Here is a 24,415-nt window from a genome sequence, read left to right on the forward strand (position 1 = left end):
ATGTGACTGACCCGGCAGCTGTATGATTGGGGTTAAAGGGTTTGGAGTACCCTGCAGCAATGCAAAATGACTTTTTCAAGCTCTCCCGCCTTCAAACTTGAGCAAACTGAGTGTCAATACTAACAAATAATGTAGCAATCAAAGGCTTTCAGCTATGTTTTTTTTAATCATGTTAAAAAATGTCCCTGGAGACATTATATCCGCGTAAACCAGACAAACACATCTCTGGGAGCAGTCCTCATGGCAACCATTGCATCCCTTACACAAATTGAAGTATATGGATGAAATCATGGGGAGTCAAGGTGACCTACATAACAAATGTCTGGTTCAGGTCAAGGATTACAAAGCTATGTCAATAGGTTGACCCTAGCATTTTGTGCCTGCTCTATACCTCCTACAGTCATACATGATACAAGGACTTTAATGAAACTTTTGTCACATGTTCTACTAGCGTTGATGATGTGCAGATACCATGTCAATACAACACAGGCATTGACTCTATCTATGATGCAATGTAATTAATATTAATTTAGGTTTTCAATTAGACTTATAATTCTTTACCACATATAATAGTACCGACTTACACATGTCCGAGAGTATGTAAGTATTCATGGCCTGTTAATTCATATGGCAGAGCACTGCAAGCAGAGTTCAGTCACTGACTGGCTGCATACTTTTCTAGCCTGTGACATTTGAATCTAAGGTTATATGAATAGTTGTGAATTATATTATTTTTTCTAATTAGCCAGAAGGTTTTGACTTAAAATGTTCCACATGTGATGCAAATGTTCCACATGTAATGCAAATGTTCCACATGTAATGCAAATCCACATGTAATGCAAATGTTCCACATGTAATGCATTGCAAATGTTCTACATATATACAAGCTGAAATTCCATTTCAATGAAAATGAACAAGAAAAGATAAAAATACAAAGGTCAGTTTTATTTTTTATAAAGATATAGCATTAAAAAAAAGAGTACAGTAACAATCTGAAATTTGTACATGGTAATAATTTGTACATCCATCTACATCTAACCTAGTATACCAATGCTATGCACAAGTACACACTGGAAGTACCTGTATCGAGCCTGAATAACACAGATATACTCTTTCTACATACATGTGTATTGCAATGAACTTTACAACATTGAAGTTGATTTTCTTATACAATCTAAGCAATAATGCATAAATTAGCGTCTGTATATCCATGCTGCAAAAACAATACTAGACTAAGAATGTTTTATGATCATTAAAGGGACTCACTTTTTAAAGGGTCAGGCATAGAAAAATCAAATTTGTGTGCAATATAAACAAACCACTTCCTTCAAATGTGAAACATCATCAAAGCTCCAGTATGAGCCGTTGTTTTCATAATAAATAGCAAATATGACCAAAATGATTGACTGCTGAAAATGTTAATAAATGCAACACTTATGAAGATTAAACAACTTTACAGGAATCTGTGTTCAAAAATTAAGATTTTCCATTGCTGTTTGTTGTATTCTTATAACACATAATATAATTAACTCAATTCAGCATAGTTGAATAAAATTGCAACCAGCACGAAAATTGTGGGAATCCCTTTAAAAGAAGTTATCACTTATAGCAGGTGCTTACATTTTGGCATTGTGAAATATCAGTGTAAATGCCGTATCATTCAGTTACTCCATAGCAGTTTTACTCACAGAATACTATTACAAATTTCATTTTTTCATGATTATAACAACCGAATTATCACAACTACACCTTGAAACACAAAAACTTGACCAAAAGATGTCATTGATGTATATATATAATTATATGAAAAGCAATAAATTCTGTTTCTGGTATAGAACATTATATTCAGATACAATAGTGCAAAACATGATTATCATTTTCAATACAAGTTTATGGAAATATGCTCATACTGGTAGATAAAAAGGTTAAAATAAAAATATGATAATTCATCTGTGTTCCACCATCATTTACTACATGCATGAGCTAACAATTTATGTATATTTGTATTTAGCAACCTGCAACACACTCACACACTTAAGTTTGCATACTCGTATCCCAATACACACAAACTTTTAACAATAAGGTTGTGTGCTTTATTGATTCGTTTCATTATACAAAAAATCATTTGGTTGAACATTGTATCATTACATTTACCAATGAATTTACCAAAACACCAAGTGAAGTAACATTATAAGCCGCAAACTGTGTCAACACAAGAAACATATCCCAGTGCTTCATTCTGCTGTGCATTGAGAGTCCTATTCAGTGCACAAAACTATGCCTGGGACTCTTGATCACTTCTTTTGGCTCAGGACTACATGTGACCAAGACATGGATTCAGGCAGTTTTCAAAATGAATCACAGATATCTATATCAAGATATGCTTCAACTGGTAATGACATAATGTTTTCATTTCTAGGCTGAATTGCCAAAGGTGTGGAAGTAATTATTACATGGAATTGGGTGCAAATTAAACTCTGGCCTTATCAGTCTTATTCATTAATACATGAAGTACAAAGGCTCCTGTTCACAGCTGTAACAGTCAAAGTGACATGAACATAAAAATACACGTAACTGTACTGAACGTATAGTTTCCAGGAAGAGTCCCTTTTCGAGATAACTTCATGGAGCAGATACAAAATCAAAGCAATGTGGATTGACTGAAGATCAAAGTAGCACTAACCATTAAAGCAGTAGAAATGTTCAGAATAAAAACAAAATATAGCTGGCTGTATGTTCCTGCAAAAATTATAACAAAAGCACAGCAATCAAAGCAAATATCAACGCCCATATGTTCGTAAATGTGGCAAAACTTGACTAAGACTTTTGAAGCCAGGGTTATGGGTCTTGTAATGCATGTGCATATTGTCTTTGGTAACATGCATACTAAGTTTCATGTAAATATCTTAAAGGCTTTTGAATTGTGGCCGATTATCATCTTTTTGCACCCTGTTGACAACAATGCCAAGGCTATATATATATATATAATTAAATATAACAAAAACAAAAAACAATTCGTCAATTGCATATTAAAAAAGAAATCAAATTTCTATCTGCAGTAGCCACATATATAATTATACCTGTTTTTCTATCTGCAGTAGCCACATATATATAATTATACCTGTTTTATGTGAGGCACTAAAAATAAATTAATATATGCATGCATATCATATAACCCTCAACCATTAGTTTTGTTCACAAGGCATTTATTTCACAGTTGTTATTTCAAAGTGTGTCACAATAAGGCAGATTAGTGACCATGAATTGTGGCCCCGAACATGAAGTTATTTACTCACTGATGCCAGGATTTATTAACAGTCTGAGAGTAAACATTTGGTTTATTGTAACTGATAAAACAGTCATTAAACCGATGATGTTATGAATTTGATATTAAATATGTAACAAAAGATGTTCCATCTGCATATTATATAATCAGCTTTAAGACAATACGTTTACATAATTATTCATCAATAAGCCATTTTATACATAAACTTTTCATAATTGCAATGTGCATTTCAATTTCAAAAGGTTCAAAATTACATTTACAGGAAAAAAATGTGGCATGATTCTGAAATGTCGGTTATCTTTTCACTTAGATGACAGAAATGTGTTAACGTTTCTCTGGATAAAAAGACCTTACAGTTATTGACATTAATGAGGTTTTGAATAGGTAGAACAGTGCACAGTAAACCTGGTTTTAATTCACTAGTTTCTCAAAATTGAAAAACCAATTTCCTTAGGCCATGAAACATGCATTGGTGAACATAAAAAGTATGCATGATCTAATTCCTAACAAGAGCGAAGGCAACAACAGTTGAAACTTAATGTGAGAAACTCCAGCATTAACATTATAACAACTACAAAAGAAAAACACCAATCTGCATTCTCATAACAGCTTGCATTTCTTCTTCTTGGGTTTTGGTTTCGGACATAGAACTGCCCTGATGGCTTCATCAAACACGGTTTTGAGCCCTTTCTGTGTTAAGGCGGAGCATTCCAGATACTTTACTGACCCTATCTCCTTTGCCATGGCAAGGCCCTGGGGGTAAGTAAGGGGAGACAACTTCTTCTCCTTCAGCTTTTCCACAGTTTCCTTATCTTCTCTCAGATCCAGCTTTGTTCCAACGAGGATGATCGGTGTATTTGGACAATGATGGCTCACTTCTGGATACCACTGTAAAAACAACAGAAAATAAGTTTTACAATTATAACTTTGATGTATTAAGGTGTCTACTATTGCAAGTAGTGATTGAAAATCGGACCATGACCATAATCAATGATACACTTAATTTATATCTACAGTATATTAACAAAAATTGTTACAATACCTTTGCTCGAACGTTTTCAAAACTGGCTGGACTTATCAGTGAGAAGCAGATCAAGAAGACATCCTGCAACATCACAGAGAAACATTTCAAATACTTAACCATCAATCAATGTTTTTATAAAAGATTTTTCAGATATATGTAAGATTGATATCAATGTTATTACTATTATATGCCTATCAATTTCTTTTTCCATATTCAACAGTGAAAATAAAGCATGCCATATCACGCCAGTGTTGTTTTTTTTATCCTGATCCTGTTTCATACAAGTGCCGTCTGTCAAGTGCTCTGCTTAAGCCTTTACACATGTTTAAGTTTATATGATATTTACTAAAAAATGGTTAATGTATCTTTTTTATTTAGGCAAATACTATATCATTAATACGATTGATTTATGACATCATTCTAAAATTGAAACTCAAAAATGTGGTGTAAAAGTGAGTTGCAGTTTAAGCATGGAATTAATTGATCGCTTGATTGGTAAATAAAGGGTCATAAATAAAAATGTATATATTTTGCAAACTGTGAAAACACAGTTATGGTGTGTGATTTAATCAGAGATAATAGATTAAATATTAGGTCAATGAAAAAGTCATGTGCCCACGCTCAACACACATCGGGTAAATAATCAGCACATTTTACATGTTCCTGCACAGGGTTTTATATTAAATTAAATCAGCTAGTCTTAATGTTCCAGCAATGTCATACCAAAACATTGAATACAAGCACTTGTCTTTATATAATTATCATTGAAGTTAAATACATTATAACATGATAATAGTGATATAAACAATGATTTAGGAACTTCCGCTGTATAATTTTGATAAAGAACAAATACATAATAATAATGACACTTCAAGAAATTATACAGTTATCAAAATGTTAACATATTTAAATTTGAATATATAAATTGAGATCACTTCTTTTTGTTACATGACATTAATTAACTAGAATGCTTGACTTCTCTGTAAATAATTAATTAACTAGAATGCTTCACTTCTCTGTAAATAATTTAAGTCTGCACTGTTCTTAATTGTGCTTTATATTATGGCTATAAATATAAGTATTAAGTATGCCGCTAATGCCGAATAAAGATATGTTACATAAATGGTGAGTCGCAACAATGTATATTTCATGTGTCTGCAAAATCATACATGTCTACCCTTTTATATAGGCAGTATAATTTGAGAATTAAAGGTACAATTGTCATTCGGATCTTGAATTAGTGGACAACTCAACCCACATTATCCCCGAGAAAGTTTTTTGAATATTAATGATTTCACAGTTTATCAGGAAAAAACACAGGATTTGTTTCTACTTTCAAGCTTGTGGTTATATTCTTCTTATAAATTCAATAAAACAAATACAGACATGGAAATAAGACTTTTGGATGACCAAGTCTGAATTCTAATAACTCCAAAGCATCAAAAATTTAACTATCTATTACAATACAGAATTTGCTTGCACCAATTATGACCACTGCACACATACATAAATCACTAAATGCTAAGTTTTGACTTCAATATTCAATATAACCATAATTTGATGACAGTCCTATAGTTCCATATCAACAAGTAGAGTAACCTCACTAACTTACAGTCTGTGGGTAGGAGAGGGGTCGAAGCCTGTCGTAATCTTCTTGTCCAGCAGTATCCCAGAGCCCGAGGTTAATGGGCTTTCCATCTACCATCACATTGGCAGAGTAGTTGTCAAACCTTAACAATTAAATTTAATTAAAACACTGACAGGCACATTTATACAGCTTGAAAATACACATGATAAGAGTAGAATTAAATTTGTACTTAGTCAAATAATTTCACGTTAATAATTTATAAGGTGTAATTGAAATTTTAAAAAGGATTGGTAAGCATTCTAATTTTTCTGCAAAGTTGATACTGATCATGATGATCTATCATAAGACAAGTCTAATGTTGCAAATGCAAAAGAAGGGAAAAGCTTCCATCTTTCCAAGCTGGGTGAATAATTCAACAAAGGATTTGTCCTTAGATTGAAACAGAAACAGCCACTATAGGATAATACTATTTCAAAGAAATTTCCAATCATAATCAAATGTCTACCAATGCCAGTATTTGTTAAACAAAATCCTAATATATGAAACTAAATCACATTTATGTTTAGTTTAAAAAAAATCCTTCAAATAAAATTATTAACCAACTGAGCTAACCGGGCGGCTGGTTCTTACCAACACACACTACACTCCTCCCCCCATTAACCTTTTAGGCCGACGGAGGCACTACTGCCGTTTACCGCTGCCACCAGTAAAATAAACCTGGGAGGAAAAGTGCGCCCGGTGTGGGGCTCAAACCCACGATCGCCGGAACACTAGCACGGCGCTCTAACCAACTGAGCTAACCGGGCGGCTGGTTCTTACCCACACACACTACAATTAAACCATTCAAAGACAAAAGTTTGTTGCATCTGTAAATTAAGTTGGTCTTTTGGAACTAGATTAAAATGATTTTATCATGCTACTTACACTGTGGGTATATATTCTCCCGGGAAGGCATTTGTGGTGTAACTGATAAGAAGACATGTTTTACCAACAGCACTGAAACATAAAATATGTAATAAACTTACTTTTACCATAATAATAATTCAGTTAACTGATCAAAACAAAACACACAGTAAGTTCAATATAAGTATATTGTGTATGTCCCTGTACATATTTAACAGCGTCATATATTTCCAAATATTTCACCAAGAAAAAACACTTGCGACCAATCATGCTGGTCAATTGGGTGAATTGGGGCTGTAGGTAGGCTGTAGGTTGTTCCTTAGGAAAGATATAGCAATTGTAGAATGAAAGAAGGCATGCAAGTGATTTTTTTTTTCAATTTTTTCCCCAGATATTGACTTAGAGATAACTTGATCATTTAGAGCCTTAGCGAACACATCACACCCCGTCTAAAATAATATCCACTAGTGAGTTTTGAGGTGTACGGCCTCCATCATTAATTTTCAACACAATTTTTTTAAGGATTTTTTTCCAAATGCATCTAAAGATAAGGTAACACAAAGTGCAAACTAAGATGATGATGACAAACTAAACTGATGAGTCAGTTCTTCACTATCATAATCAGGTCAAATCCATCAAATTTCCATAAGCCATTCAATCAACAGACCTTGCATATTCATTTAGCAGAACAGCTGTACGGTAATACCAAATACAAGAGTGGTAAACATACACCAGAAAACGTTGAATAATCACAGAGACGCTACTTCCTGTCTTCGTGTGTCAAAAAGTAAAAAAATCATTGAATCAACTTCTAGTGAACTCACCCATCTCCCACCACAACACATTTGATCGCCTGCATCTTCGTCTATTTGTTTCACAATATAAGATTATTTATTACGTGTTCCTTTTTCAATACAATCAAACTTAGTTCTGACGGCTTAACTCGGCGACACTTATTTATATCTCGAACAAAAATGGAGACCAATTTAGCTTTATATACTCGCCCCCAGCAATGTTACTAAAAATAGAAATTGCCGCTTACTTCATTGGTGAAAATATACGATGTTAATTAGTCGGAGAAGCGGTACACCAACGTTTCAAGCGGTCAACTATTATTAGATTGGCTAAATTTATCGAAATTGTGATTAAATGTACGTGTCTCTATTTGATTCTCAAAGTAAATTGGACGTATTTAATAAACATTAACTCCTTAGCATGATTCTGATGATTTCTGATTCAGATGATTTCTGATTTGTTATTCTGATGATATGATGATGGTTGATGGAATTATGATGGGGAGCGGTGGTATAGTAGTAGTAGTAGTAGTAGCAGTAGCAGTAGCAGTAGCAGTAGCAGTAGCAGCAGCAGCAGCAGCAGCAGCAGTAGTAAACATAACAGTGTCCCCCTCCCTCTTCTTTGATATAATATCCAAACAAAGTCTGTCTGAAGCATAGCATTAATTTAACTCTGAAACTGCCTGAACGAATTCATTGGTCTAACTCTTAATTGGACTCATTGTTGTAAAGTTATCTCCCTTAGTTTTTTCTTCAATATAAAGGCAATATAATAATATAATAAAATTGCATAGGCATTTCCCGTCTACCCCCCCCCCCCCCTTCATTTAACTTAGATAACATATCTTTCATAAGTTTTCGAATGTACTTCTTCTTCTTCTTCTTCTTCTTCTTCTTCCTTCTTCTTTTTCTTCTTCTTCTTCTTCTTCTTCTTCTTCTTCTTCTTCTTCTTCTTCTTCTTCTTCTTCTTCTTCTTCTTCTTCTTCTTCTTCTTCTTCTTCTTCTTCTTCTTCTATCTGAGGCCCAATATCAGAAACTATTCAAAGAAATTGAATACAGCAACTTGGAACATTAATAGACAATTAACCAATGTAAGACTGTGTACATCTTAAGAAACTTAACTCTTGGTCATATAACTGTTATGTTTTATATCAATTTTTTTAATTATATATTTGTTATCTATCTATCTATCCATCCATCCATCCATCCATCCATCCATCCATCCATCCATCCATCCATCCACATCCATCCACATCCATCCATCCATCCATCCATCCATCATCCATCCATCCATCCATCCATCCATCCATCCATCCATCCATCTATCTATCTATCTATTTGTTCACTCACTCAACAATTCAAGTAAACCAAGATCAGTAAACAGCTATTATGCTAGTTTTATCGCTCGGAATTTCATATCCGACATAAATAATCAACTTATTGTTTTATACAATAACCATAAAGCATGAATTCAATTTGGAAAATCAATGTGTTATAGGACCATAAACCGAACTTGATGTGAATGGAGATGGTGTCTTGCCAATCACTAAGGTGTACCGCAATTTCATACACATTGTTTCTGAAGCCGAGTTTTAATAATTAAACATGGACGCACCCACTGGTAAGAGTATTTCCCAAGCATTCCAGTGTGCCCCTGGGTTTGTTTTAATTTGACACGTTTACAACACCTCAATGGCAAATTCTCTTTATAGTTGCACTTATAAAATCTTGTTTTTTGTGTCTCTTTTTTATATGTTTTAATGTTATATATCAAATATTATATATTTTCGCGATTGTCAACAATGTTCCAACTTAATATCACTTATAAAATCTAGTTTTGTGTGTCTCTTTTTTATATGTTTTAATGTTATATATCAAATATTATATATTTTCGCGATTGTCAACAATGTTCCGACTTAATATCAAGCGGAAAATGTCAATGTTTGCTTTTAACACTTGGCGCTCAATTAATGGAGTATACACATGAAACGAAAATCTTTTTTATCAAATCTTCGATTCAATAGAGTTTTATTTTTAAAGGAGTTAAGCAGTAAAAGAACAATGTTTTTGTCCCGACCACAAGGCACAGGCAGAGTGGTTTGTAGTCTTTATAATCATGACCATTACTATGCTGACTGGTCACCATTTATATTCCTGACATTATCGGTCATAAAAACTTACAACTGAGACAATCCCAATAGCTTTCCAAAATGATGTCCAACTTATCGTATTCTGCAATAAGATAGTCCGACTTATTGTATTTTTTTACACCGGAATAAAATAAGTTTGATAGAATCTGATTAAAATCTCAGGTAAAGTTGATTCAATATCATAAAAAATGTACATACTAGTAAGGGGATATATGTTCATGGTTCTGGCAGAAATAATTCTCAGACAGTCAAGATTTTTGTTTTGTTTTCAAGAAGAATATCATGTGCCTGGTAAAAATCACTCAGTTATTCAGAAAAGCTTTTTAACACTAATCGTATTTTCTAGCTATGCAGCATTGTTGTGTGTCCATTCGCTCCGATGCATCGAAAAACAGGTTTTAAACCCCCCCGATTTGATTTTATATGGAAACCCCAAAATGACCCATTGTATCCACATTCTAAACATGTCAACTTTTATTACGCGGCCTACAAATGGTTGATAATTAATCTGCGATCCAATCAATAGAGTTTGATTCTTACAAGCCTACATGGCGTCTCCCTCATTGAAAGATGCTCCTAAAAACTAAAATCAAGAGAGTGGTCTCATTTCGGGCTCCGCCACAGATTGATTAAAAAAGCAACATGTAAAATTTATTTCGATGACATTAGTTATCCAAAGTCCAGTAGCTCGACATATCTAATGCAGCAATTGAAATGGAAACACTCCATCAATGTGCTCAAACTTAAAGTCTGTAAAATCGTCAAATTAGACATGTACAGAAAAACACCGCACATTTATAACAGAAACTATCTGTTAATGAAATTTAAATGAATAACAAAACCTTGTCATGTTTTGTTATTCATTTAAAATTTATCAAAATAATTTTATGTTATAAGTTTGTGATGTTTCTTTTGTTATTTAACTTTGTAAACAGAAAGTTTTGTAAATTCAAATTTGTTCTTGATAAACACTGTCTTAGTTTTTCATAATTGCAATAATTAAACAACCTTTAAATATGCAACTTAATATTAAATAGCAGCAGTAAGTAAAGCCTGAATCAAATCGAAAATAATCGAATCAACATATATATATGGGGATCGAATCGAATCGAGCTTTAAGTGAATAGCTCTAGTATGCAACAAACATTTTAGTATGTCAGACATCATGGAATGTCATGTTAGGACATGCTCATAAATGTCCAAGAACTACTACTTTTAAGCAAGAATTTGACCCCATTTGTACACCTTTTTCTGAACCATAGCCCAGCTGATTTTGTATGTTTCTAATTAAAAACTAGCTTAAGTGTGCTGTTTAGAAAAAATATGTTTGCTATCTCAACAAATCAGGAAGGTATTTTGAAAAAAAACACCGTATTATATCATGTATAGGACGCTAGCATAGATAGGACGCAGGCAAAAAAATCGTTGAGAAAACGGGTAAAACCCCTTAATATATAATCAAAATCGGAGCCGAAAAATTGAGGTTGTTAAAGTATTTATAACATATATTGAAGTAAAAAAACAAACAAAAATTGTATAAAAGGCATTTTTCGATAAGTGTCTTGTGTATTTCGATAATTATCGTCGTATTTCGGTAATTAAACGTACACAACAATGATATATGTCTTGACATTTTGAGAACATTCACGCATAATATAAGACTTATACAAATGCTGTAATAGACTAGTTCTGACTGACAGTCAACCGTTGCAACCGTTGCATCTCCCGACATGCCTTCTGAATGACTGTCAACCGTTGCAACCGTTGCAAAACTGTGTATTGTCAAAACTAATGATTGTTTTGATAAGGCTTGTCGCTGCGCGGATTAAAGCATGTCAGCATAATTATTGCTTGTCGGTAATTAGCCTTGCCAGCAGAAGGCACCTCGGGTAAAGTGCGAACAAACAACAATACGGTATTACCATCGCAATAGTTTGTTCTATTGATGTTTTTCTAATGATAGACATCGGGTGTTTTTCACACCTTCGCACATTTGAAAAGATTTGATAGTGACAATAATGCTACTCTGCGTTATGCACATTCCTTTATTTTTTTTTAAAACAGTAACATACAACAAAATGTTTTGTAAAATATCGAAACATTAAAATCATGAACAACGATTAATTGATAAAAACTTCCTTTCCCGATTTTCCGTTGCCGTTATAACTCAATCCAGTTAAAGTGCTGACTCACATCGAGTTTTTGTGAGTAGCGTCCCTTTAGTAAAAAAAGTAAACACTAGTGTTTGTTTTCAATTTATTTCTCAATAAATCATTTTAAAGTAAACATTCAATATATTTCTGCGTGTGTTAACTGGCATGATTTTACCTTTGTCAGTTGTTCACTTCGGTGACGCAGTACAGATACTTACTATTACCGCGTTCTTCCCCGGTCCGATATTTTCGACCTGAAATGGACTTGGAAAAAAACAGATGAAATTCTAATAGCATAGAAAGGACGCAGGCAATTTTTAAGACGATAATTGGAGGTAAAAAAGTGCGTCCTATGCATGATATAATACGGTATGTTCAAGATCTACTCTCCAACTGGTTTCTAGAAAGAGCATTTAAATCCCAATCGATTTAAGACTATAAGTAAGCTTTTATGAGATAATAATCCATCAAAACTGACAAATAAATTTAGAATGCAACACATGTCATAGTGTTTATGAATACCTTGGTAATATGTTTCCCCTGCCAATACCTTACGCGATATAAAATATTTTATGTTCAATAAATGTTAGAATATTTAATATATGGTTACATTACAATTCAACCAGGTTCTATACATGTGGGTATTTTGCAATGGTGTCAATGTAAACATTAAAAAACTAAAGATGAAATTTTCACATCAAAATCATGATTTTAAGTGATATTTGAAATAGAATACAACAAAACTGTCAGGTTAGTTTGACAGATTTGATTTTTTTCTCAAAATAAGCTGATTTTGGCACCAATGTCTTCAATTCAGTTATATAAGACTACTCACATTAAAACATTATGTCAGTTGAAAAACTGATGAAAATTTCATTTGTTTTAAAGCCATAAAATCAATTTTTGAAATAAATATCAAAAACTTGGATCTACTCCTCTGTCAACAGCCTTATATCACTATTTTCCAGGACAAAAATGGCTCATTTGAAGACATAAAATAAAACAAGTTGTCAAATGGTCAATCTGTGAGAATTCTGCTTTAAATACAGTTCAAACATTACTGGATTTTCCAACTACAATGTAGTTTTTATAAAAGAGCTGTTTTATAATAATAGATCAGTGTGCAAAGGGATGTTTTTCATAAACTCTAAACAGCTCTTGGAAACATTTTGTACATGATGTACTGTAAAATGTTGTCTCTTATAAGATTTGTACATTTGGAGTTTTACTGCAATTTTAATTCCTTTATTTCAAGATTCCTTTTATGCCCTTCAAAGTGTTATTCATCAAATCAAGGTTAAAAAATACATGTATTTTATAACAAATTCTGATTTGTTCGATATTCATGTTGTTTTACAGTCTGATTGTGTCAGTCTGTCCGTCCGTCCGTCAACAATTGCTTAAAAAACATCTCCTCTGAAACTACCTGGCCGAATTCAATGAAACTTTACAGGAAGCTTCCGTGGGTGGCCCTCTACAAAAAGGGGTTATGATTGATCAAACAACAATAACAACAAAATGGCCAACTTCCTGTTTTCCTTAAAAAAAACATCTCCTTCTCAAACTACCAGTCCAAACTCAATGAAACTTGACAGGAATCTTCCTTGGGTGACCCTTTACGAAAATACAACAAGGGGTCAAGATTGATCAACAACAACAACAACAACAAAATGACTGACTTCCTGTTTAACTTTAAAATGCATCTCCTCTGAAACTACAAGTCCAAATTCAATGAAACTTGACAGGAATCTTCCTTGGGTGACCCTTTACGAAAATACAACAAGGGGTCAAGATTGATCAACAACAACAACAACGGCAACAACAACAAAATGGCTGACTTCCTGTTTTGCTTTAAAAAAACATCTCCTCTGAAACTACAAGTCCAAATTTAATGAAACTCCACAGGAAGTGTCCTTGGGTGACCCTCTACAAAAATACAATAAGGGGTCACGAATGATCAACAACAGCAACAACAGCAACAACAACAAAATGGCTGACTTCCTGTTTTGCCTAAAAAACATCTACTCTGAAACTACCAGTCCTAATTAAATGAAACTTTACAGGAAGCTACCTTTGGTGACCCTCTACAAAAATACAACAAGGGGTCACGAATAATCAACAACAGCAACAACAGCAACAACAACAAAATAGCTGACTTCCTGTTTTGCCTAAAAAACATCTACTCTGAAACTACCAGTCCAAATTAAATGAAACTTTACAGGAAGCTACCTTTGGTGACCCTCTACAAAAATACAACAAGGGGTCATGATTGATCAACAACAACAACAACAGCAACAACAACAAAATGGCTTACTTCCTGTTTTGCTTTAAAAAACATCTCCTCTGAAACTACAAGTCCAAATTCAATGAAACTTTTCAGGGAGCTTCCTTGGGTAACCCTCTACAAAAATACAACAAGGCCCGGTCATTATTGATCAACAACAGCAACAACAAGGAAATAGCCAACTTCCTGTTTTGCTTTAAAAAAAACATCTCCTCTAAAACTACAGGAAGCTTCTTTGGGTGACCCTCTAAAAAAATACAACAACAGGTCATGATTGATCAGCAACAACAACAACAACAACAAAATGGCCGACTTCCTGTTTTGCTTTGAAAAACATCTCCTCTGAAACTACCAGTCCATATTAATTGAAAATTTACAGTAAGCTTCCTTGGATGACCCTCTACAAAAATACAACAAGGGGTCACGATTGATCATCAACAACAACAACGCAATCGCCAACTTCCTGTTTTGCTTTAAACAAACATCTCCTCTAAAACTACAGGAAGCTTCCTTGGGTGACCCTCTACAAAAATACAACAACAGGTCATTATTGATCAACAACAACAACAGCAACAACAAAATGGCTGACTTCCTGTTTTGCTTTAAAGAAACATCTTTTCTGAAGCTACCAGTCCAAATTCAATGAAACTTTACAGGAAGCTTCCTTGGGTGACCCTCTCCAAAAAAATACAACAAGGGGTCATGATTGATCAACAACAACAAAATTGCCAACTTCTTTTGCTTTAAAAAACATCTCCTCTGAAACTACCAGGCCAAATTCACTGAAACTTCACAGGAAGCTTCATTGCATGACCCTATACAAAATACAACAAGGCATTGAGATTGTTCAACAACAACAACAAAATGGCCGTCTTACTGTTTTGCTTTAAAAAAATCTCTGAAACTACCAGGTCAAATTCAATGAAACTTTCCAGGTAGCTTCATTACATGACCCTTTACAAATATAAAACAAGGCATCGTCATCAGTAAAGATATGTTTAAATTGCAGCATTTTTATTAATGCTTTATCACAAGAGTTGCGGCCCTTTGCTTAGGTGAGCGTTTTAGGGTCATTATGGCCCTCTTGTTAATTTAGTTTTTAATTTTAATGGAATATTATTTCATAAAGGTTAACTTATAATGATAAGAAGATGAATGTTCTTTCCAGTTATGTAAATGATATAGTATTAAATCAACTTTGTCCTGTAAACAATGTTCAAAGTGCATCCCAAAACCTGTTAGCATTGTCAGTCTTCATTTAAGTGAGGGAATGTTTGTGTCATGTAGGGGGATTAAGCCTAGGATTTTTAGTATTTGCCCACCAGACCTCACCACACCACATCACTACAAAACTAGGCAGCTAAACAATCACTATTACTAGCAAGGAATAGAGAATATTGTATGAACCACTGGAAAGTATATAATAAATATGTTCATGCTTTCAGTTTTTAACGTCCATTTTTTCCAGATCATTTGTCAACTGTAAGGCATGTTATTCTCGTGTTGTCAGGAAAAGGTGGAGTTGGCAAAAGCACAGTGGCATCTCAACTTGCTTTGGGACTGAAGCATGCAGGGAAAAAGGTACCATGTCTTTACCATAATTTGACATTTAATTTTTGTGTACCTGTAATTACTTTTTATTATTCAAATGATTCTTTAGGCATTTTTGGCCCAGTACAATTCATCCTACATAATGCAGATCATAGTGAAAATTGGTTTATTTGTGCTGAAATGGTACTGAGCTGTAAATGAATATGTTTAGTACCTGTTATTATAGGTTATAGGTTATTTTAAGGTATATGCTTCACAATTTGCGTGTACCTATATTTATCTAAATCTCTTAGTACGTGTATGTATCTGACAATCTGGTTTATTGACAGATTATTTTTGAAAATAGAAACTGACTCATTCAGTCATTTTTCACTCACTCATTTTTTATAAGGAAGAAGAAATTTTACAGCGCTTTTTCACTGGAATTCTTCCACTTCCCAATTGATAAAAAGTATTTTTCCCCTATTCTAAGACATTTGTTTTCCCATAATTATTTAAAAATAAACATATTTGTTTTTAATGTATTATATTTTAAAAACATGGAATCATTGTTTGTGCTGATGCTGTGGTTGTCCTTATTTTGCTTGATGTTTGACTCTTTCAACATTCTTTTGTGAATAATGCTGATAAACATCGTTGCTAAATATCCTAAAGAAAATTATTTCTAGAGCACAAAATGCACTTGAGTAATAACTTAAAATTAATGAATTGGACCCAAGCACAATTTTTGTTCTAAAATAATTTTCTTATAACAGATTGACCAAATGTTTTATCAACATTAACTATGATGGATTATGCGAAAAAGTAAAGTATATAAAATGCTGAATCATGCAGATATGTGGTAAAAAGAGCTGAGATTTTGATTGAGATTTAACTTAAGTATATTCATGATATTTGGCGTGCAGTTTGAAATGCTTATTGTTATCATGAAAATGATGGTATGTTTGTATTTAACAACAGGTTGGTTTGTTGGATGTAGATCTATGTGGTCCAAGTGTGCCCAAAATGTTTGGACTGGAAGGTCATGATGTCCACCAGTGCCCAGAAGGGTAAGTTTGAATAAGATGGGATATGATTAAGCCCTGTGGTTAGTGCTCTCGCTTCTCAACAAGGCCTCACCGCTCCAACTTCTGGCCCCAATTTCTCGAAACTTTTAAGCGTAACTGGCTTAAGAAGCTTATTTCAATTAGCCATATATACTTAAATTGAGTTTTGATAAATGAAAAATAGTTTATTGTGATTATCATGAAGATAATTCCTATCTAAAGTATGAAAACTATTAAAGAAGTAAATATTACGCAGATTAGCTTAATCCTGTTATAGGGGAAGTTTTTAGAAATTGGGGCCTGACCTCTAAGGGCACAAAGTGACAATCATATGTCTCTGGTTTACTAAAGTTATGAGTTATTATCTTAACTCATTGAAATTTAAAACAAACATGATAATAATGATAAACTTACTTTACTTTTACTCAATAAAAAATGTTCTGTAACAAATTTTGTCAAACTTTAAGCAATATTTAAATTACATTTTATTCTCTCATTCTCTTTAAAACAATTTTTGAAATTCTGACCTTTCTACAGGTTGGGTGTTAACATAACTTGTCTTGCATTATTATTTATGTTCATTTTTTTAAACTGACAGTGTTCTTTATGTTTGCACTGTGGCAAATATGGGCCATGACTTAATGAATAATGTTGAAACCTTGGTTTGTGGTCACCTTGCCGGCCAAGTGTGTACTCCATTTTCTCCTAGAGCATAAGATCACATTTATTCTTGCGTGACATTGTGCAAATGAGCATGATTAGGGTAATGTTGTAAATCATGAATTAAAATAGTTTTGAGCAACTTAACTCTTATTACACTAGGAGTTCAAGAAGTAGAAATAGTCAAATAAATCAATGCAATTTAGAGATGAAAAATGTACAAAGGTTTTGTGTCAAAGTCAAATCTGAAAATTTACAGGTCAAATATAGCAGTTCAAGTTCATGATAAAATAAACCTTAAATATATGTGTTCATGTATATATTCCAGCTGGTTGCCTGTGTATGTGGACAAGGAACAACAGCTTGGCGTTATGTCCATTGGTTTCCTCATAGAAAACCGTGACGATGCTGTGGTATGGAGGGGACCAAAGAAGAATGGTAATATTATAATGTGACTCTACTTGTGTTTCCTAATCGGTCCATTTATAAAATTGATTTTCACTTTGAAATGACATGTCCTATTTTTATCAGAAAAGGTAGCACATTAGGCCAAGTTCAGGAAAGAGTCATTCATTACTGCATCATTTATTAAGTAGAAATAAAATTAATCAAATAATTCAAATCACAACCAACCATGGCTAATTTGGCCCCATTTCAATAAGTGATGATTTGAGAAACATTAGGCTGTACAATGTGTATGTCTTAAAGGTTTATGGTCTGTACAGCTCTTCAAATGATGGTACTTAACATAGCCATTGTTTTAGCCATGATAAAGCAGTTCCTGAGTGATGTGGTGTGGCGTGACATAGACTACCTGGTTATAGACACGCCTCCTGGCACGTCCGATGAACACATTGCGGTCATAGAGGGCCTTAAAGCTTACAATCCAGATGGAGCTCTACTCGTTACAACACCTCAGGTTATATGCTCATGATTTAAAGTTTGCCATGCATATTTATAAAATATAAAAAAAACATTTAAAATTTGTGCAGTAAACTCTGCTCATAGTTGCTTCTGGCATAACGAAATTTCAGATATAAGAAACAAATTTCTGGGTCCTATTTAAGTCCTTCTACATCTAATGTTAAAGTTGACTGTTTAGTCAAAATCCAATTATAATGAATGATGATTGAATCTTCATGTATAAGAAACAATATTGTCTGGACCAAATGCTTTTTTTAACGACCTTATTTTATTTTTGCTAGTATAAGTGATTTCTGTTTATCTCCTGCAAATGGAAGGTTTTAGGAGGTGGGAATTGTTTTTGTGTTGTCTGTCTGTCAGTCACTCCATCAGTCTGTCATTTATTTTTTCTGTTGGTTTTTCTTTCTATTCTGAATCATAGTTTAATTATAGAAAGCTAAAATCAGTCCTGTCCAATCAATAACTTTAGAAGCCTTTGTCCAATCATCACCAATTATGGTCAGAGTGTCTATTTGCATAATACTTAGACAATTTGGTTAACTATTCGTATCACTTGAGTCACTCAAGAGTTATCACCCTTTGATAATAGAAATTACCTAAAATGGTCTTGTTCAATCAATTACTTTAAAAGCCTTGTCCAATCATCACTTTATTTGGTCAGAATGTATATGGGCATATTGCCATAATATCCTGGAAAAGTTTGATTACCAGCAATATCGCTCCAGTCATATGAGAGTTATCACCCTGTAATTATATAAAAAATACCTACATTGGTCTAGTCTGATCAATAACTTTTGAAGCTTTTGTGCAATCATCAGAACATTTGGTCTGAATATTTAAGGGAAGAATGTCTCAGTAAAGTTTGATATCCAGCTATGTTGCTTTAGTCACTCCTGGGTCCAGAGTTATGACCCTTGAATTGGCATTAACTGTATTTAAAGTTTCCGGTCTGTAAATTTAGCTAACATATAATCAGTTATCACCAAACCTAATGTCCTGAAAAAGGATGGGTGTATTTTGACACAGTTGGCACCCTTGTTCATCATATCTTTGTTCCATAAAGGCACATCTTTTTTAAGGGAATTGTTTGATATACAGATATGCCAAACTTCCATTATAATGTACTAAGAATGTCACGATGAGTAGTAAGCGGTGTTTACTGTTACATATCCAATTTCAAAAGAACCATATAACATTAGAATTTTATGGGTCAATTTTCTTAGTTTATAGATTGATTTGTCTAGTTTGTAACTTAAACAGCACTGAACTAGCTTTAGTGTTTCTTAGGAATTAGAACATCCTGATATGATTTGCCATGAACAACAGTCAGGCCAGGTTTAAGGTCACAAGCTTAGTTCAAAATGTTGAAAGCTGTTGTGTGTTTGCATTTCAATTTGAACAGAACAGAATATTTATTGGCACATCAGAAGTTCAAGATTACTGTAATCTACATCAACAGGATCTACTTGTCCAAAGTCAAGATCACAAACTAAACATGTAGCAACCTTCAATCTCAGGACCTTTTTGTGATTTGAACCAAATTCAGTGCAGCTCTTCCACATCAACTGCAGGGACACAGTGTGCACAGGAACTCGTTATAAAAGTGAAGGGTCAAGGTCACAATTTACTACCTGTAATTGTCATACAAAATTATGAAATTGTCAAAAAGTGATTTATTACTTCAAATCTAATAGTGTTTTTTTTTTATCTGACGGCCCCTTTCTTTTACCATAAACAGGCATTTCCAGTAGATTTGGCCGAGCTGGAAAATCATGTGAAAAGCCCACCACATTTTTTAAGAATTATCATGCATCAAAAAAGAATTAATTTCCTTCATTAAACCTTTATATATACAAAAAAATGATTTTAATATTTGCCTGAGTAAAGCAATGGGGTTTCTTAGCCTATATTTAATCTTTTTACAGATAATTTACATAGTAAACAATTTTAAGAGAATCCCCTGTGGTGTCAAGGGGGAGTGTGGTGGTAGTCATCCCTTCTGTGACAGCTCTAGCTTACTTAGGAAATGGTAACCATTGAATGCATTTATATATTCACAAGATAGAATTTGACATGTTGAACTACATGTATAACATATATGACATTGTTTATTACAGGGAGTTGCCATTGGTGATGTGAGAAGGGAACTAACATTCTGCCGTAAAACAGGAGTACCTATCCTGGGTATTGTGGAAAACATGAGCGGATTTGTCTGCCCTTGCTGTGGGGTACGTACATGTATAAGTTTATTATGAGTTTTGAAGGCTGAACATGATATGATTTTAAGTGCTAGTAACAGTTCTGAGTGATTTGTACCTGTCTTATCGTTATACGAGATATTCTGGAAGATCCTACCAGTGTTGTAAAAGTCAAACTGAATTAAGTGATGGGAGTGGTCTAGTGGTTTAGGTGTCTGCCTCTCACCCAATAGGTTATGGGTTCAATCTACACCAGGGGTACTTTCTCATAGCATTTTAAAATGGACACAGCACAGTTTTCTGCCCCAGAATAGGACTCGAGAGTGATCTTATAAACAGCTTTCATCACTCTCGAATTAAAATAATAAAGGATAAACCAAACTTAATATGTATGTCCAATGTTCCACCAAAATATACTAAATAAGGCACAATTTTGTGATTTTGTGCCAATTCGCTAAGGATTGATGAACATTTATTGTGCTTGTATTGAATATTTTGTTATTGCAGTGAAACAGCTGAAATCCCCTGTAGCAACTTGGTGTAGCTTATCTCTACAGTTTTATATGCATATAGCCTACTTGTTTACTTACTACAGGAGGTGACCAATGTGTTTTCCAAGGGAGGTGGCGAGGCTTTAGCCAAGCAAGCACAGGTCCCATTCCTAGGTAAGTTTATATTTTTATGCCCCCACCAAAATGAGGGGCATATAGATTTGCCCTTGGCCATCTGTGCGTGAGCCCCTGCGTAAGTCTGTGATTGCATCTGTAGCTCTGTCCTTGATTTCATCCGTTATTACCATGCAAACTTGTGTCACTCAAAATTCCCAAACTATATTACCTTGAATCATGAAACCTTGAGGGAATTTCAATAGGATGATGAAGTGGTGCTCCTGGAGTTTGGTGTCCCGCTGTGCTTATCAAAATCAAATTTATGGCCCTTAAATTTGCAAAAATTGGCATGTCTGGACTGGTGTTGCTCAAAACTACATGACCAAGAGTTATGCCAGCTTAGGGGAATGATGTTTAGGTGATAAAGTTGTGCACCTGTGGTTTCGTAGCAGACTGCACCTTGAATTAGCAAAATTCAGCATTTCTGAACTTGTGACACTCAAAAACTACATTACCTAGAGTAATGGGGGAATGTTATTGGGGTGATGAAGTCATGCAATGACTTACTTACAGTTGCTTATTTTGTACAGTGACTACATTTCAGTAATAAAGTAGAACATAATGTATCCAAATAGTCTTTTTATGCCCCCCTTCAAAAAAACAGCTGTATATGCTTTGCACTAGTTGGTACATTCGTCCGTCTGTCCGTCCATCTGTCTGTCCGTCGGTAGACCAAAGCTTGTCTGAGTGAAAACTCTACAATTCCTAGACTAATGGTCATCAAACTTGACATGAAGGTTGGGCCTGACCAGTAGATGACCCCTTTTAATTTAAGGGGTCATCAGGTCAGGATCACAGTGACCTTTAACACAAAAAGGTTGTCAAAGCTTGTCTGAGTGATAACTTGACAATGTCTGCTGCCATGGCCCTTAATCGTGACTTGGAGGTTGGGCCTGACCAGTAGATGAACCCTAATGATTTTAGAGGTCATCGGTCAAAGTGACCTTGACTGCAAAAATCTTGTCTGTGTGATAACTCAACAATGCCTGCACCCATGGCAAACTTGACATTTAGGTTGTGGATGACCAGTAGATTACCCCTTTTTGATTTTGTGGTCATAGAGTCAAAAGCAAGGTAACAGTGACCTTAAATGCAAAAAGCTTTCCCTCGACTGACAAATTGTGTTTTTTTAGTAGTAGTGGTTATAAGCTAACATATATTGCTAAAATGTTGCAAGAACTTGACTATTGTCACGTTTCTTATAAAAAAATTATAACCCATTGATCATTTAAATTTATGTCATATTTACTTGTTTCCTGCTGCTAAGAGGATATATGTTTATATGCAAATATCAGTCACCATCTGAACTTGATTAAAAACTGTACCTACTATTCTCACACTTTGAATGGTCATAATCTTAGAACTGCCTCAAAGGCATCCAATATGAATGACAAATCAGCTGTCATGCATACATTTGTATTGCTTTCACTTGTCCATATATTCCTGACAACATGGTGCTCAGGATGGCAGATGTTTGAACAGCATCTCTTGTTTTTGTTTCTGCTAGATCTGTGATCATATTGGTGTATGCTTTGTTTGGTTTATCAATTCTCATAATGAGTACTAGTATTTCTGTTGTGTTGACATCTTTTATATCTGTATTGAAGTGTATCAAACTGAGCAGTTAGTTAACCTGTTCACCGCATGTTTAGTTCTGTTATGCTAGAGGCTGTATCCCACTAGCTTTGGAACATGATAAAAGTGTACCCAACTGTTTGGTTTACCCTTTCTACTCATGCAGACAAATATTTCTGCTGTGTTACAGGCTGTATCCCGTTGGACCCAAACTTGGCAGCGTCCCTGGAGGAGGGTAAGGATTTCCTGCAGCACTACAAGGCCTCACCCACGTTCTGTGCACTCGACACAGTCATAAAGAAGCTCATACAGGTCGATAGAGACTTCTAGTGGAACAGTTAACATTCATTAGCAGTGAAGCTACACTAGAAATGATCATAAATGTGCTGACCCAGCCTAGAAACATGTCTAGAATGTGTGCGTGTGTGTCATACTATAATGTTTTCATAGCATTTCTGTGGTAAAAGAATATACTTTATCAGGGACTTCCCCTTAAAATGTTAACATGCAACCAATGCTGGGCATGGGTGTGGTGGTGGAGGATACCCCTTAGGTGTTTTGAACAAATTGAGAATTAAAACTAAATGGTATATTCTGGCACTATTAAGTTAGATTCATTTCAAGAATCTTCTGCGTTTTTCTTTTAACATAAAACCTGAATAATAGCACTCATCCACCCATGTCTCAAACAAACTTGCAAATCTGCTCACAGTTATAGTCTTAAGGACTCTAGCCACATCTCCTAGTGACCATTGTAATTACATGTACATGTTGCTTCTGCTCCCCTCATCGAAATTTGTGTGCCTATGCTCTTAAATATATGCCTAAATTGTGACATGGTTAATTTATTTTCTGTTTTGATTGCACCAAATTCCATTTTTTCCATTTCTGTACATTTGCTTTATTTTAATGACGGTTTAATTTCTGTAATTTTTTCTGGAATCCTTTGAGTTACGAAATGAGTCAAAACCAGAAAACCGTGAATAAGGACATCATGGAATCAATCCTATGTACAGTACTTCTTTGTTTTATTTTTTATGTCAGCAATATTGTTAACAATCTATCATCATGTTTAACCATTCAATTTTGAGTGCCATATCCTAAATGCCAGGAAGTTGAATGTAAGTGGAAATCAAAAAAAATATGATCTGCCGTAATACAGGAATATATATTTCCTTCAGATTTTTTGTCTTGTATCATTCTTTATTAATGATGTATCTATTTTTTGTCAAATAATGTTTGCTGTATCTGTGATATATAAGGCATGTAAACCTGATCATCTATGTATAATTTTTGCAGATTGATATTATATTTGTATTCTTTGTTCTAGTATACTGAATAGACATTTTAATTTGCATTTTTTATGAGTTTTTATCTATGGGAGTGCAGTCCGTGTTTGTGTTTTTTTTTGAGTTGTAAAACTGCAACACTGATTTATTAAGCATGGTACATATAAAAGGCTTATTTGATATTTCAAAGGCTGTAAATAAAGGTAATAATCTGATTATAGATAAATTAACATAATTGTTAGACTCCACAGTTCAAATGGTTTTGAAGTCGTGTTTGAAGTCACTGTGCCGTGTTGGCATCCGTAGTTGAGCCTGTAGTGGA

At 34.1% G+C, this 24,415-nt stretch overlaps 2 protein-coding genes across 2 annotated transcripts; one reads left to right on the top strand and one right to left on the bottom strand.

Annotated features, from left to right (window-relative positions):
* Positions 1 to 930: 930 nt before the first annotated feature.
* Positions 931 to 7,824, bottom strand: LOC128210915 (ras-related C3 botulinum toxin substrate 1). The gene is made up of 5 exons (XM_052915263.1): positions 7,626 to 7,824; positions 6,823 to 6,894; positions 5,923 to 6,040; positions 4,329 to 4,391; positions 931 to 4,174 (listed from the first exon to the last, which is right to left on the bottom strand). Exons 1-5 carry the CDS (start codon positions 7,658 to 7,660, stop codon positions 3,887 to 3,889), a joined length of 576 nt encoding a protein of 191 aa, XP_052771223.1. The 5' UTR covers positions 7,661 to 7,824; the 3' UTR covers positions 931 to 3,886.
* A 1,332-nt stretch (positions 7,825 to 9,156) lies between these two features.
* On the top strand, positions 9,157 to 24,336 carry LOC128208842 (cytosolic Fe-S cluster assembly factor NUBP2 homolog). The gene is made up of 8 exons (XM_052912481.1): positions 9,157 to 9,216; positions 15,651 to 15,763; positions 16,694 to 16,782; positions 17,768 to 17,877; positions 18,204 to 18,358; positions 20,481 to 20,591; positions 21,157 to 21,226; positions 22,995 to 24,336. The coding sequence occupies exons 1-8, from the start codon at positions 9,201 to 9,203 to the stop codon at positions 23,132 to 23,134; spliced, it is 804 nt and encodes a 267-aa protein (XP_052768441.1). The 5' UTR covers positions 9,157 to 9,200; the 3' UTR covers positions 23,135 to 24,336.
* Positions 24,337 to 24,415: the final 79 nt, after the last annotated feature.

The sequence above is a fragment of the Mya arenaria genome, chromosome 2 (genome assembly GCF_026914265.1).
Source record: "Mya arenaria isolate MELC-2E11 chromosome 2, ASM2691426v1".
Classification (NCBI taxonomy): Eukaryota; Metazoa; Mollusca; class Bivalvia; order Myida; family Myidae; genus Mya; species Mya arenaria.

Excerpts from the sequence above, each read along its gene's own strand:
- LOC128208842 (XM_052912481.1), top strand. Across the intron at positions 16,783-17,767 it reads GTCCACCAGTGCCCAGAAGG|CTGGTTGCCTGTGTATGTGG; the intron begins GTAAGTTTGAAT and ends TATATATTCCAG. Across the intron at positions 17,878-18,203 it reads GAGGGGACCAAAGAAGAATG|CCATGATAAAGCAGTTCCTG; the intron begins GTAATATTATAA and ends CCATTGTTTTAG.
- LOC128210915 (XM_052915263.1), bottom strand. The coding sequence starts at position 7,660 with ATGCAGGCGATCAAATGTGTTGTGGTGGGAGATGG. Across the intron at positions 6,041-6,822 it reads GGAGAATATATACCCACAGT|GTTTGACAACTACTCTGCCA; the intron begins GTAAGTAGCATG and ends TTAATTGTTAAG. Across the intron at positions 4,392-5,922 it reads CCCTCTCCTACCCACAGACT|GATGTCTTCTTGATCTGCTT; the intron begins GTAAGTTAGTGA and ends GTGATGTTGCAG.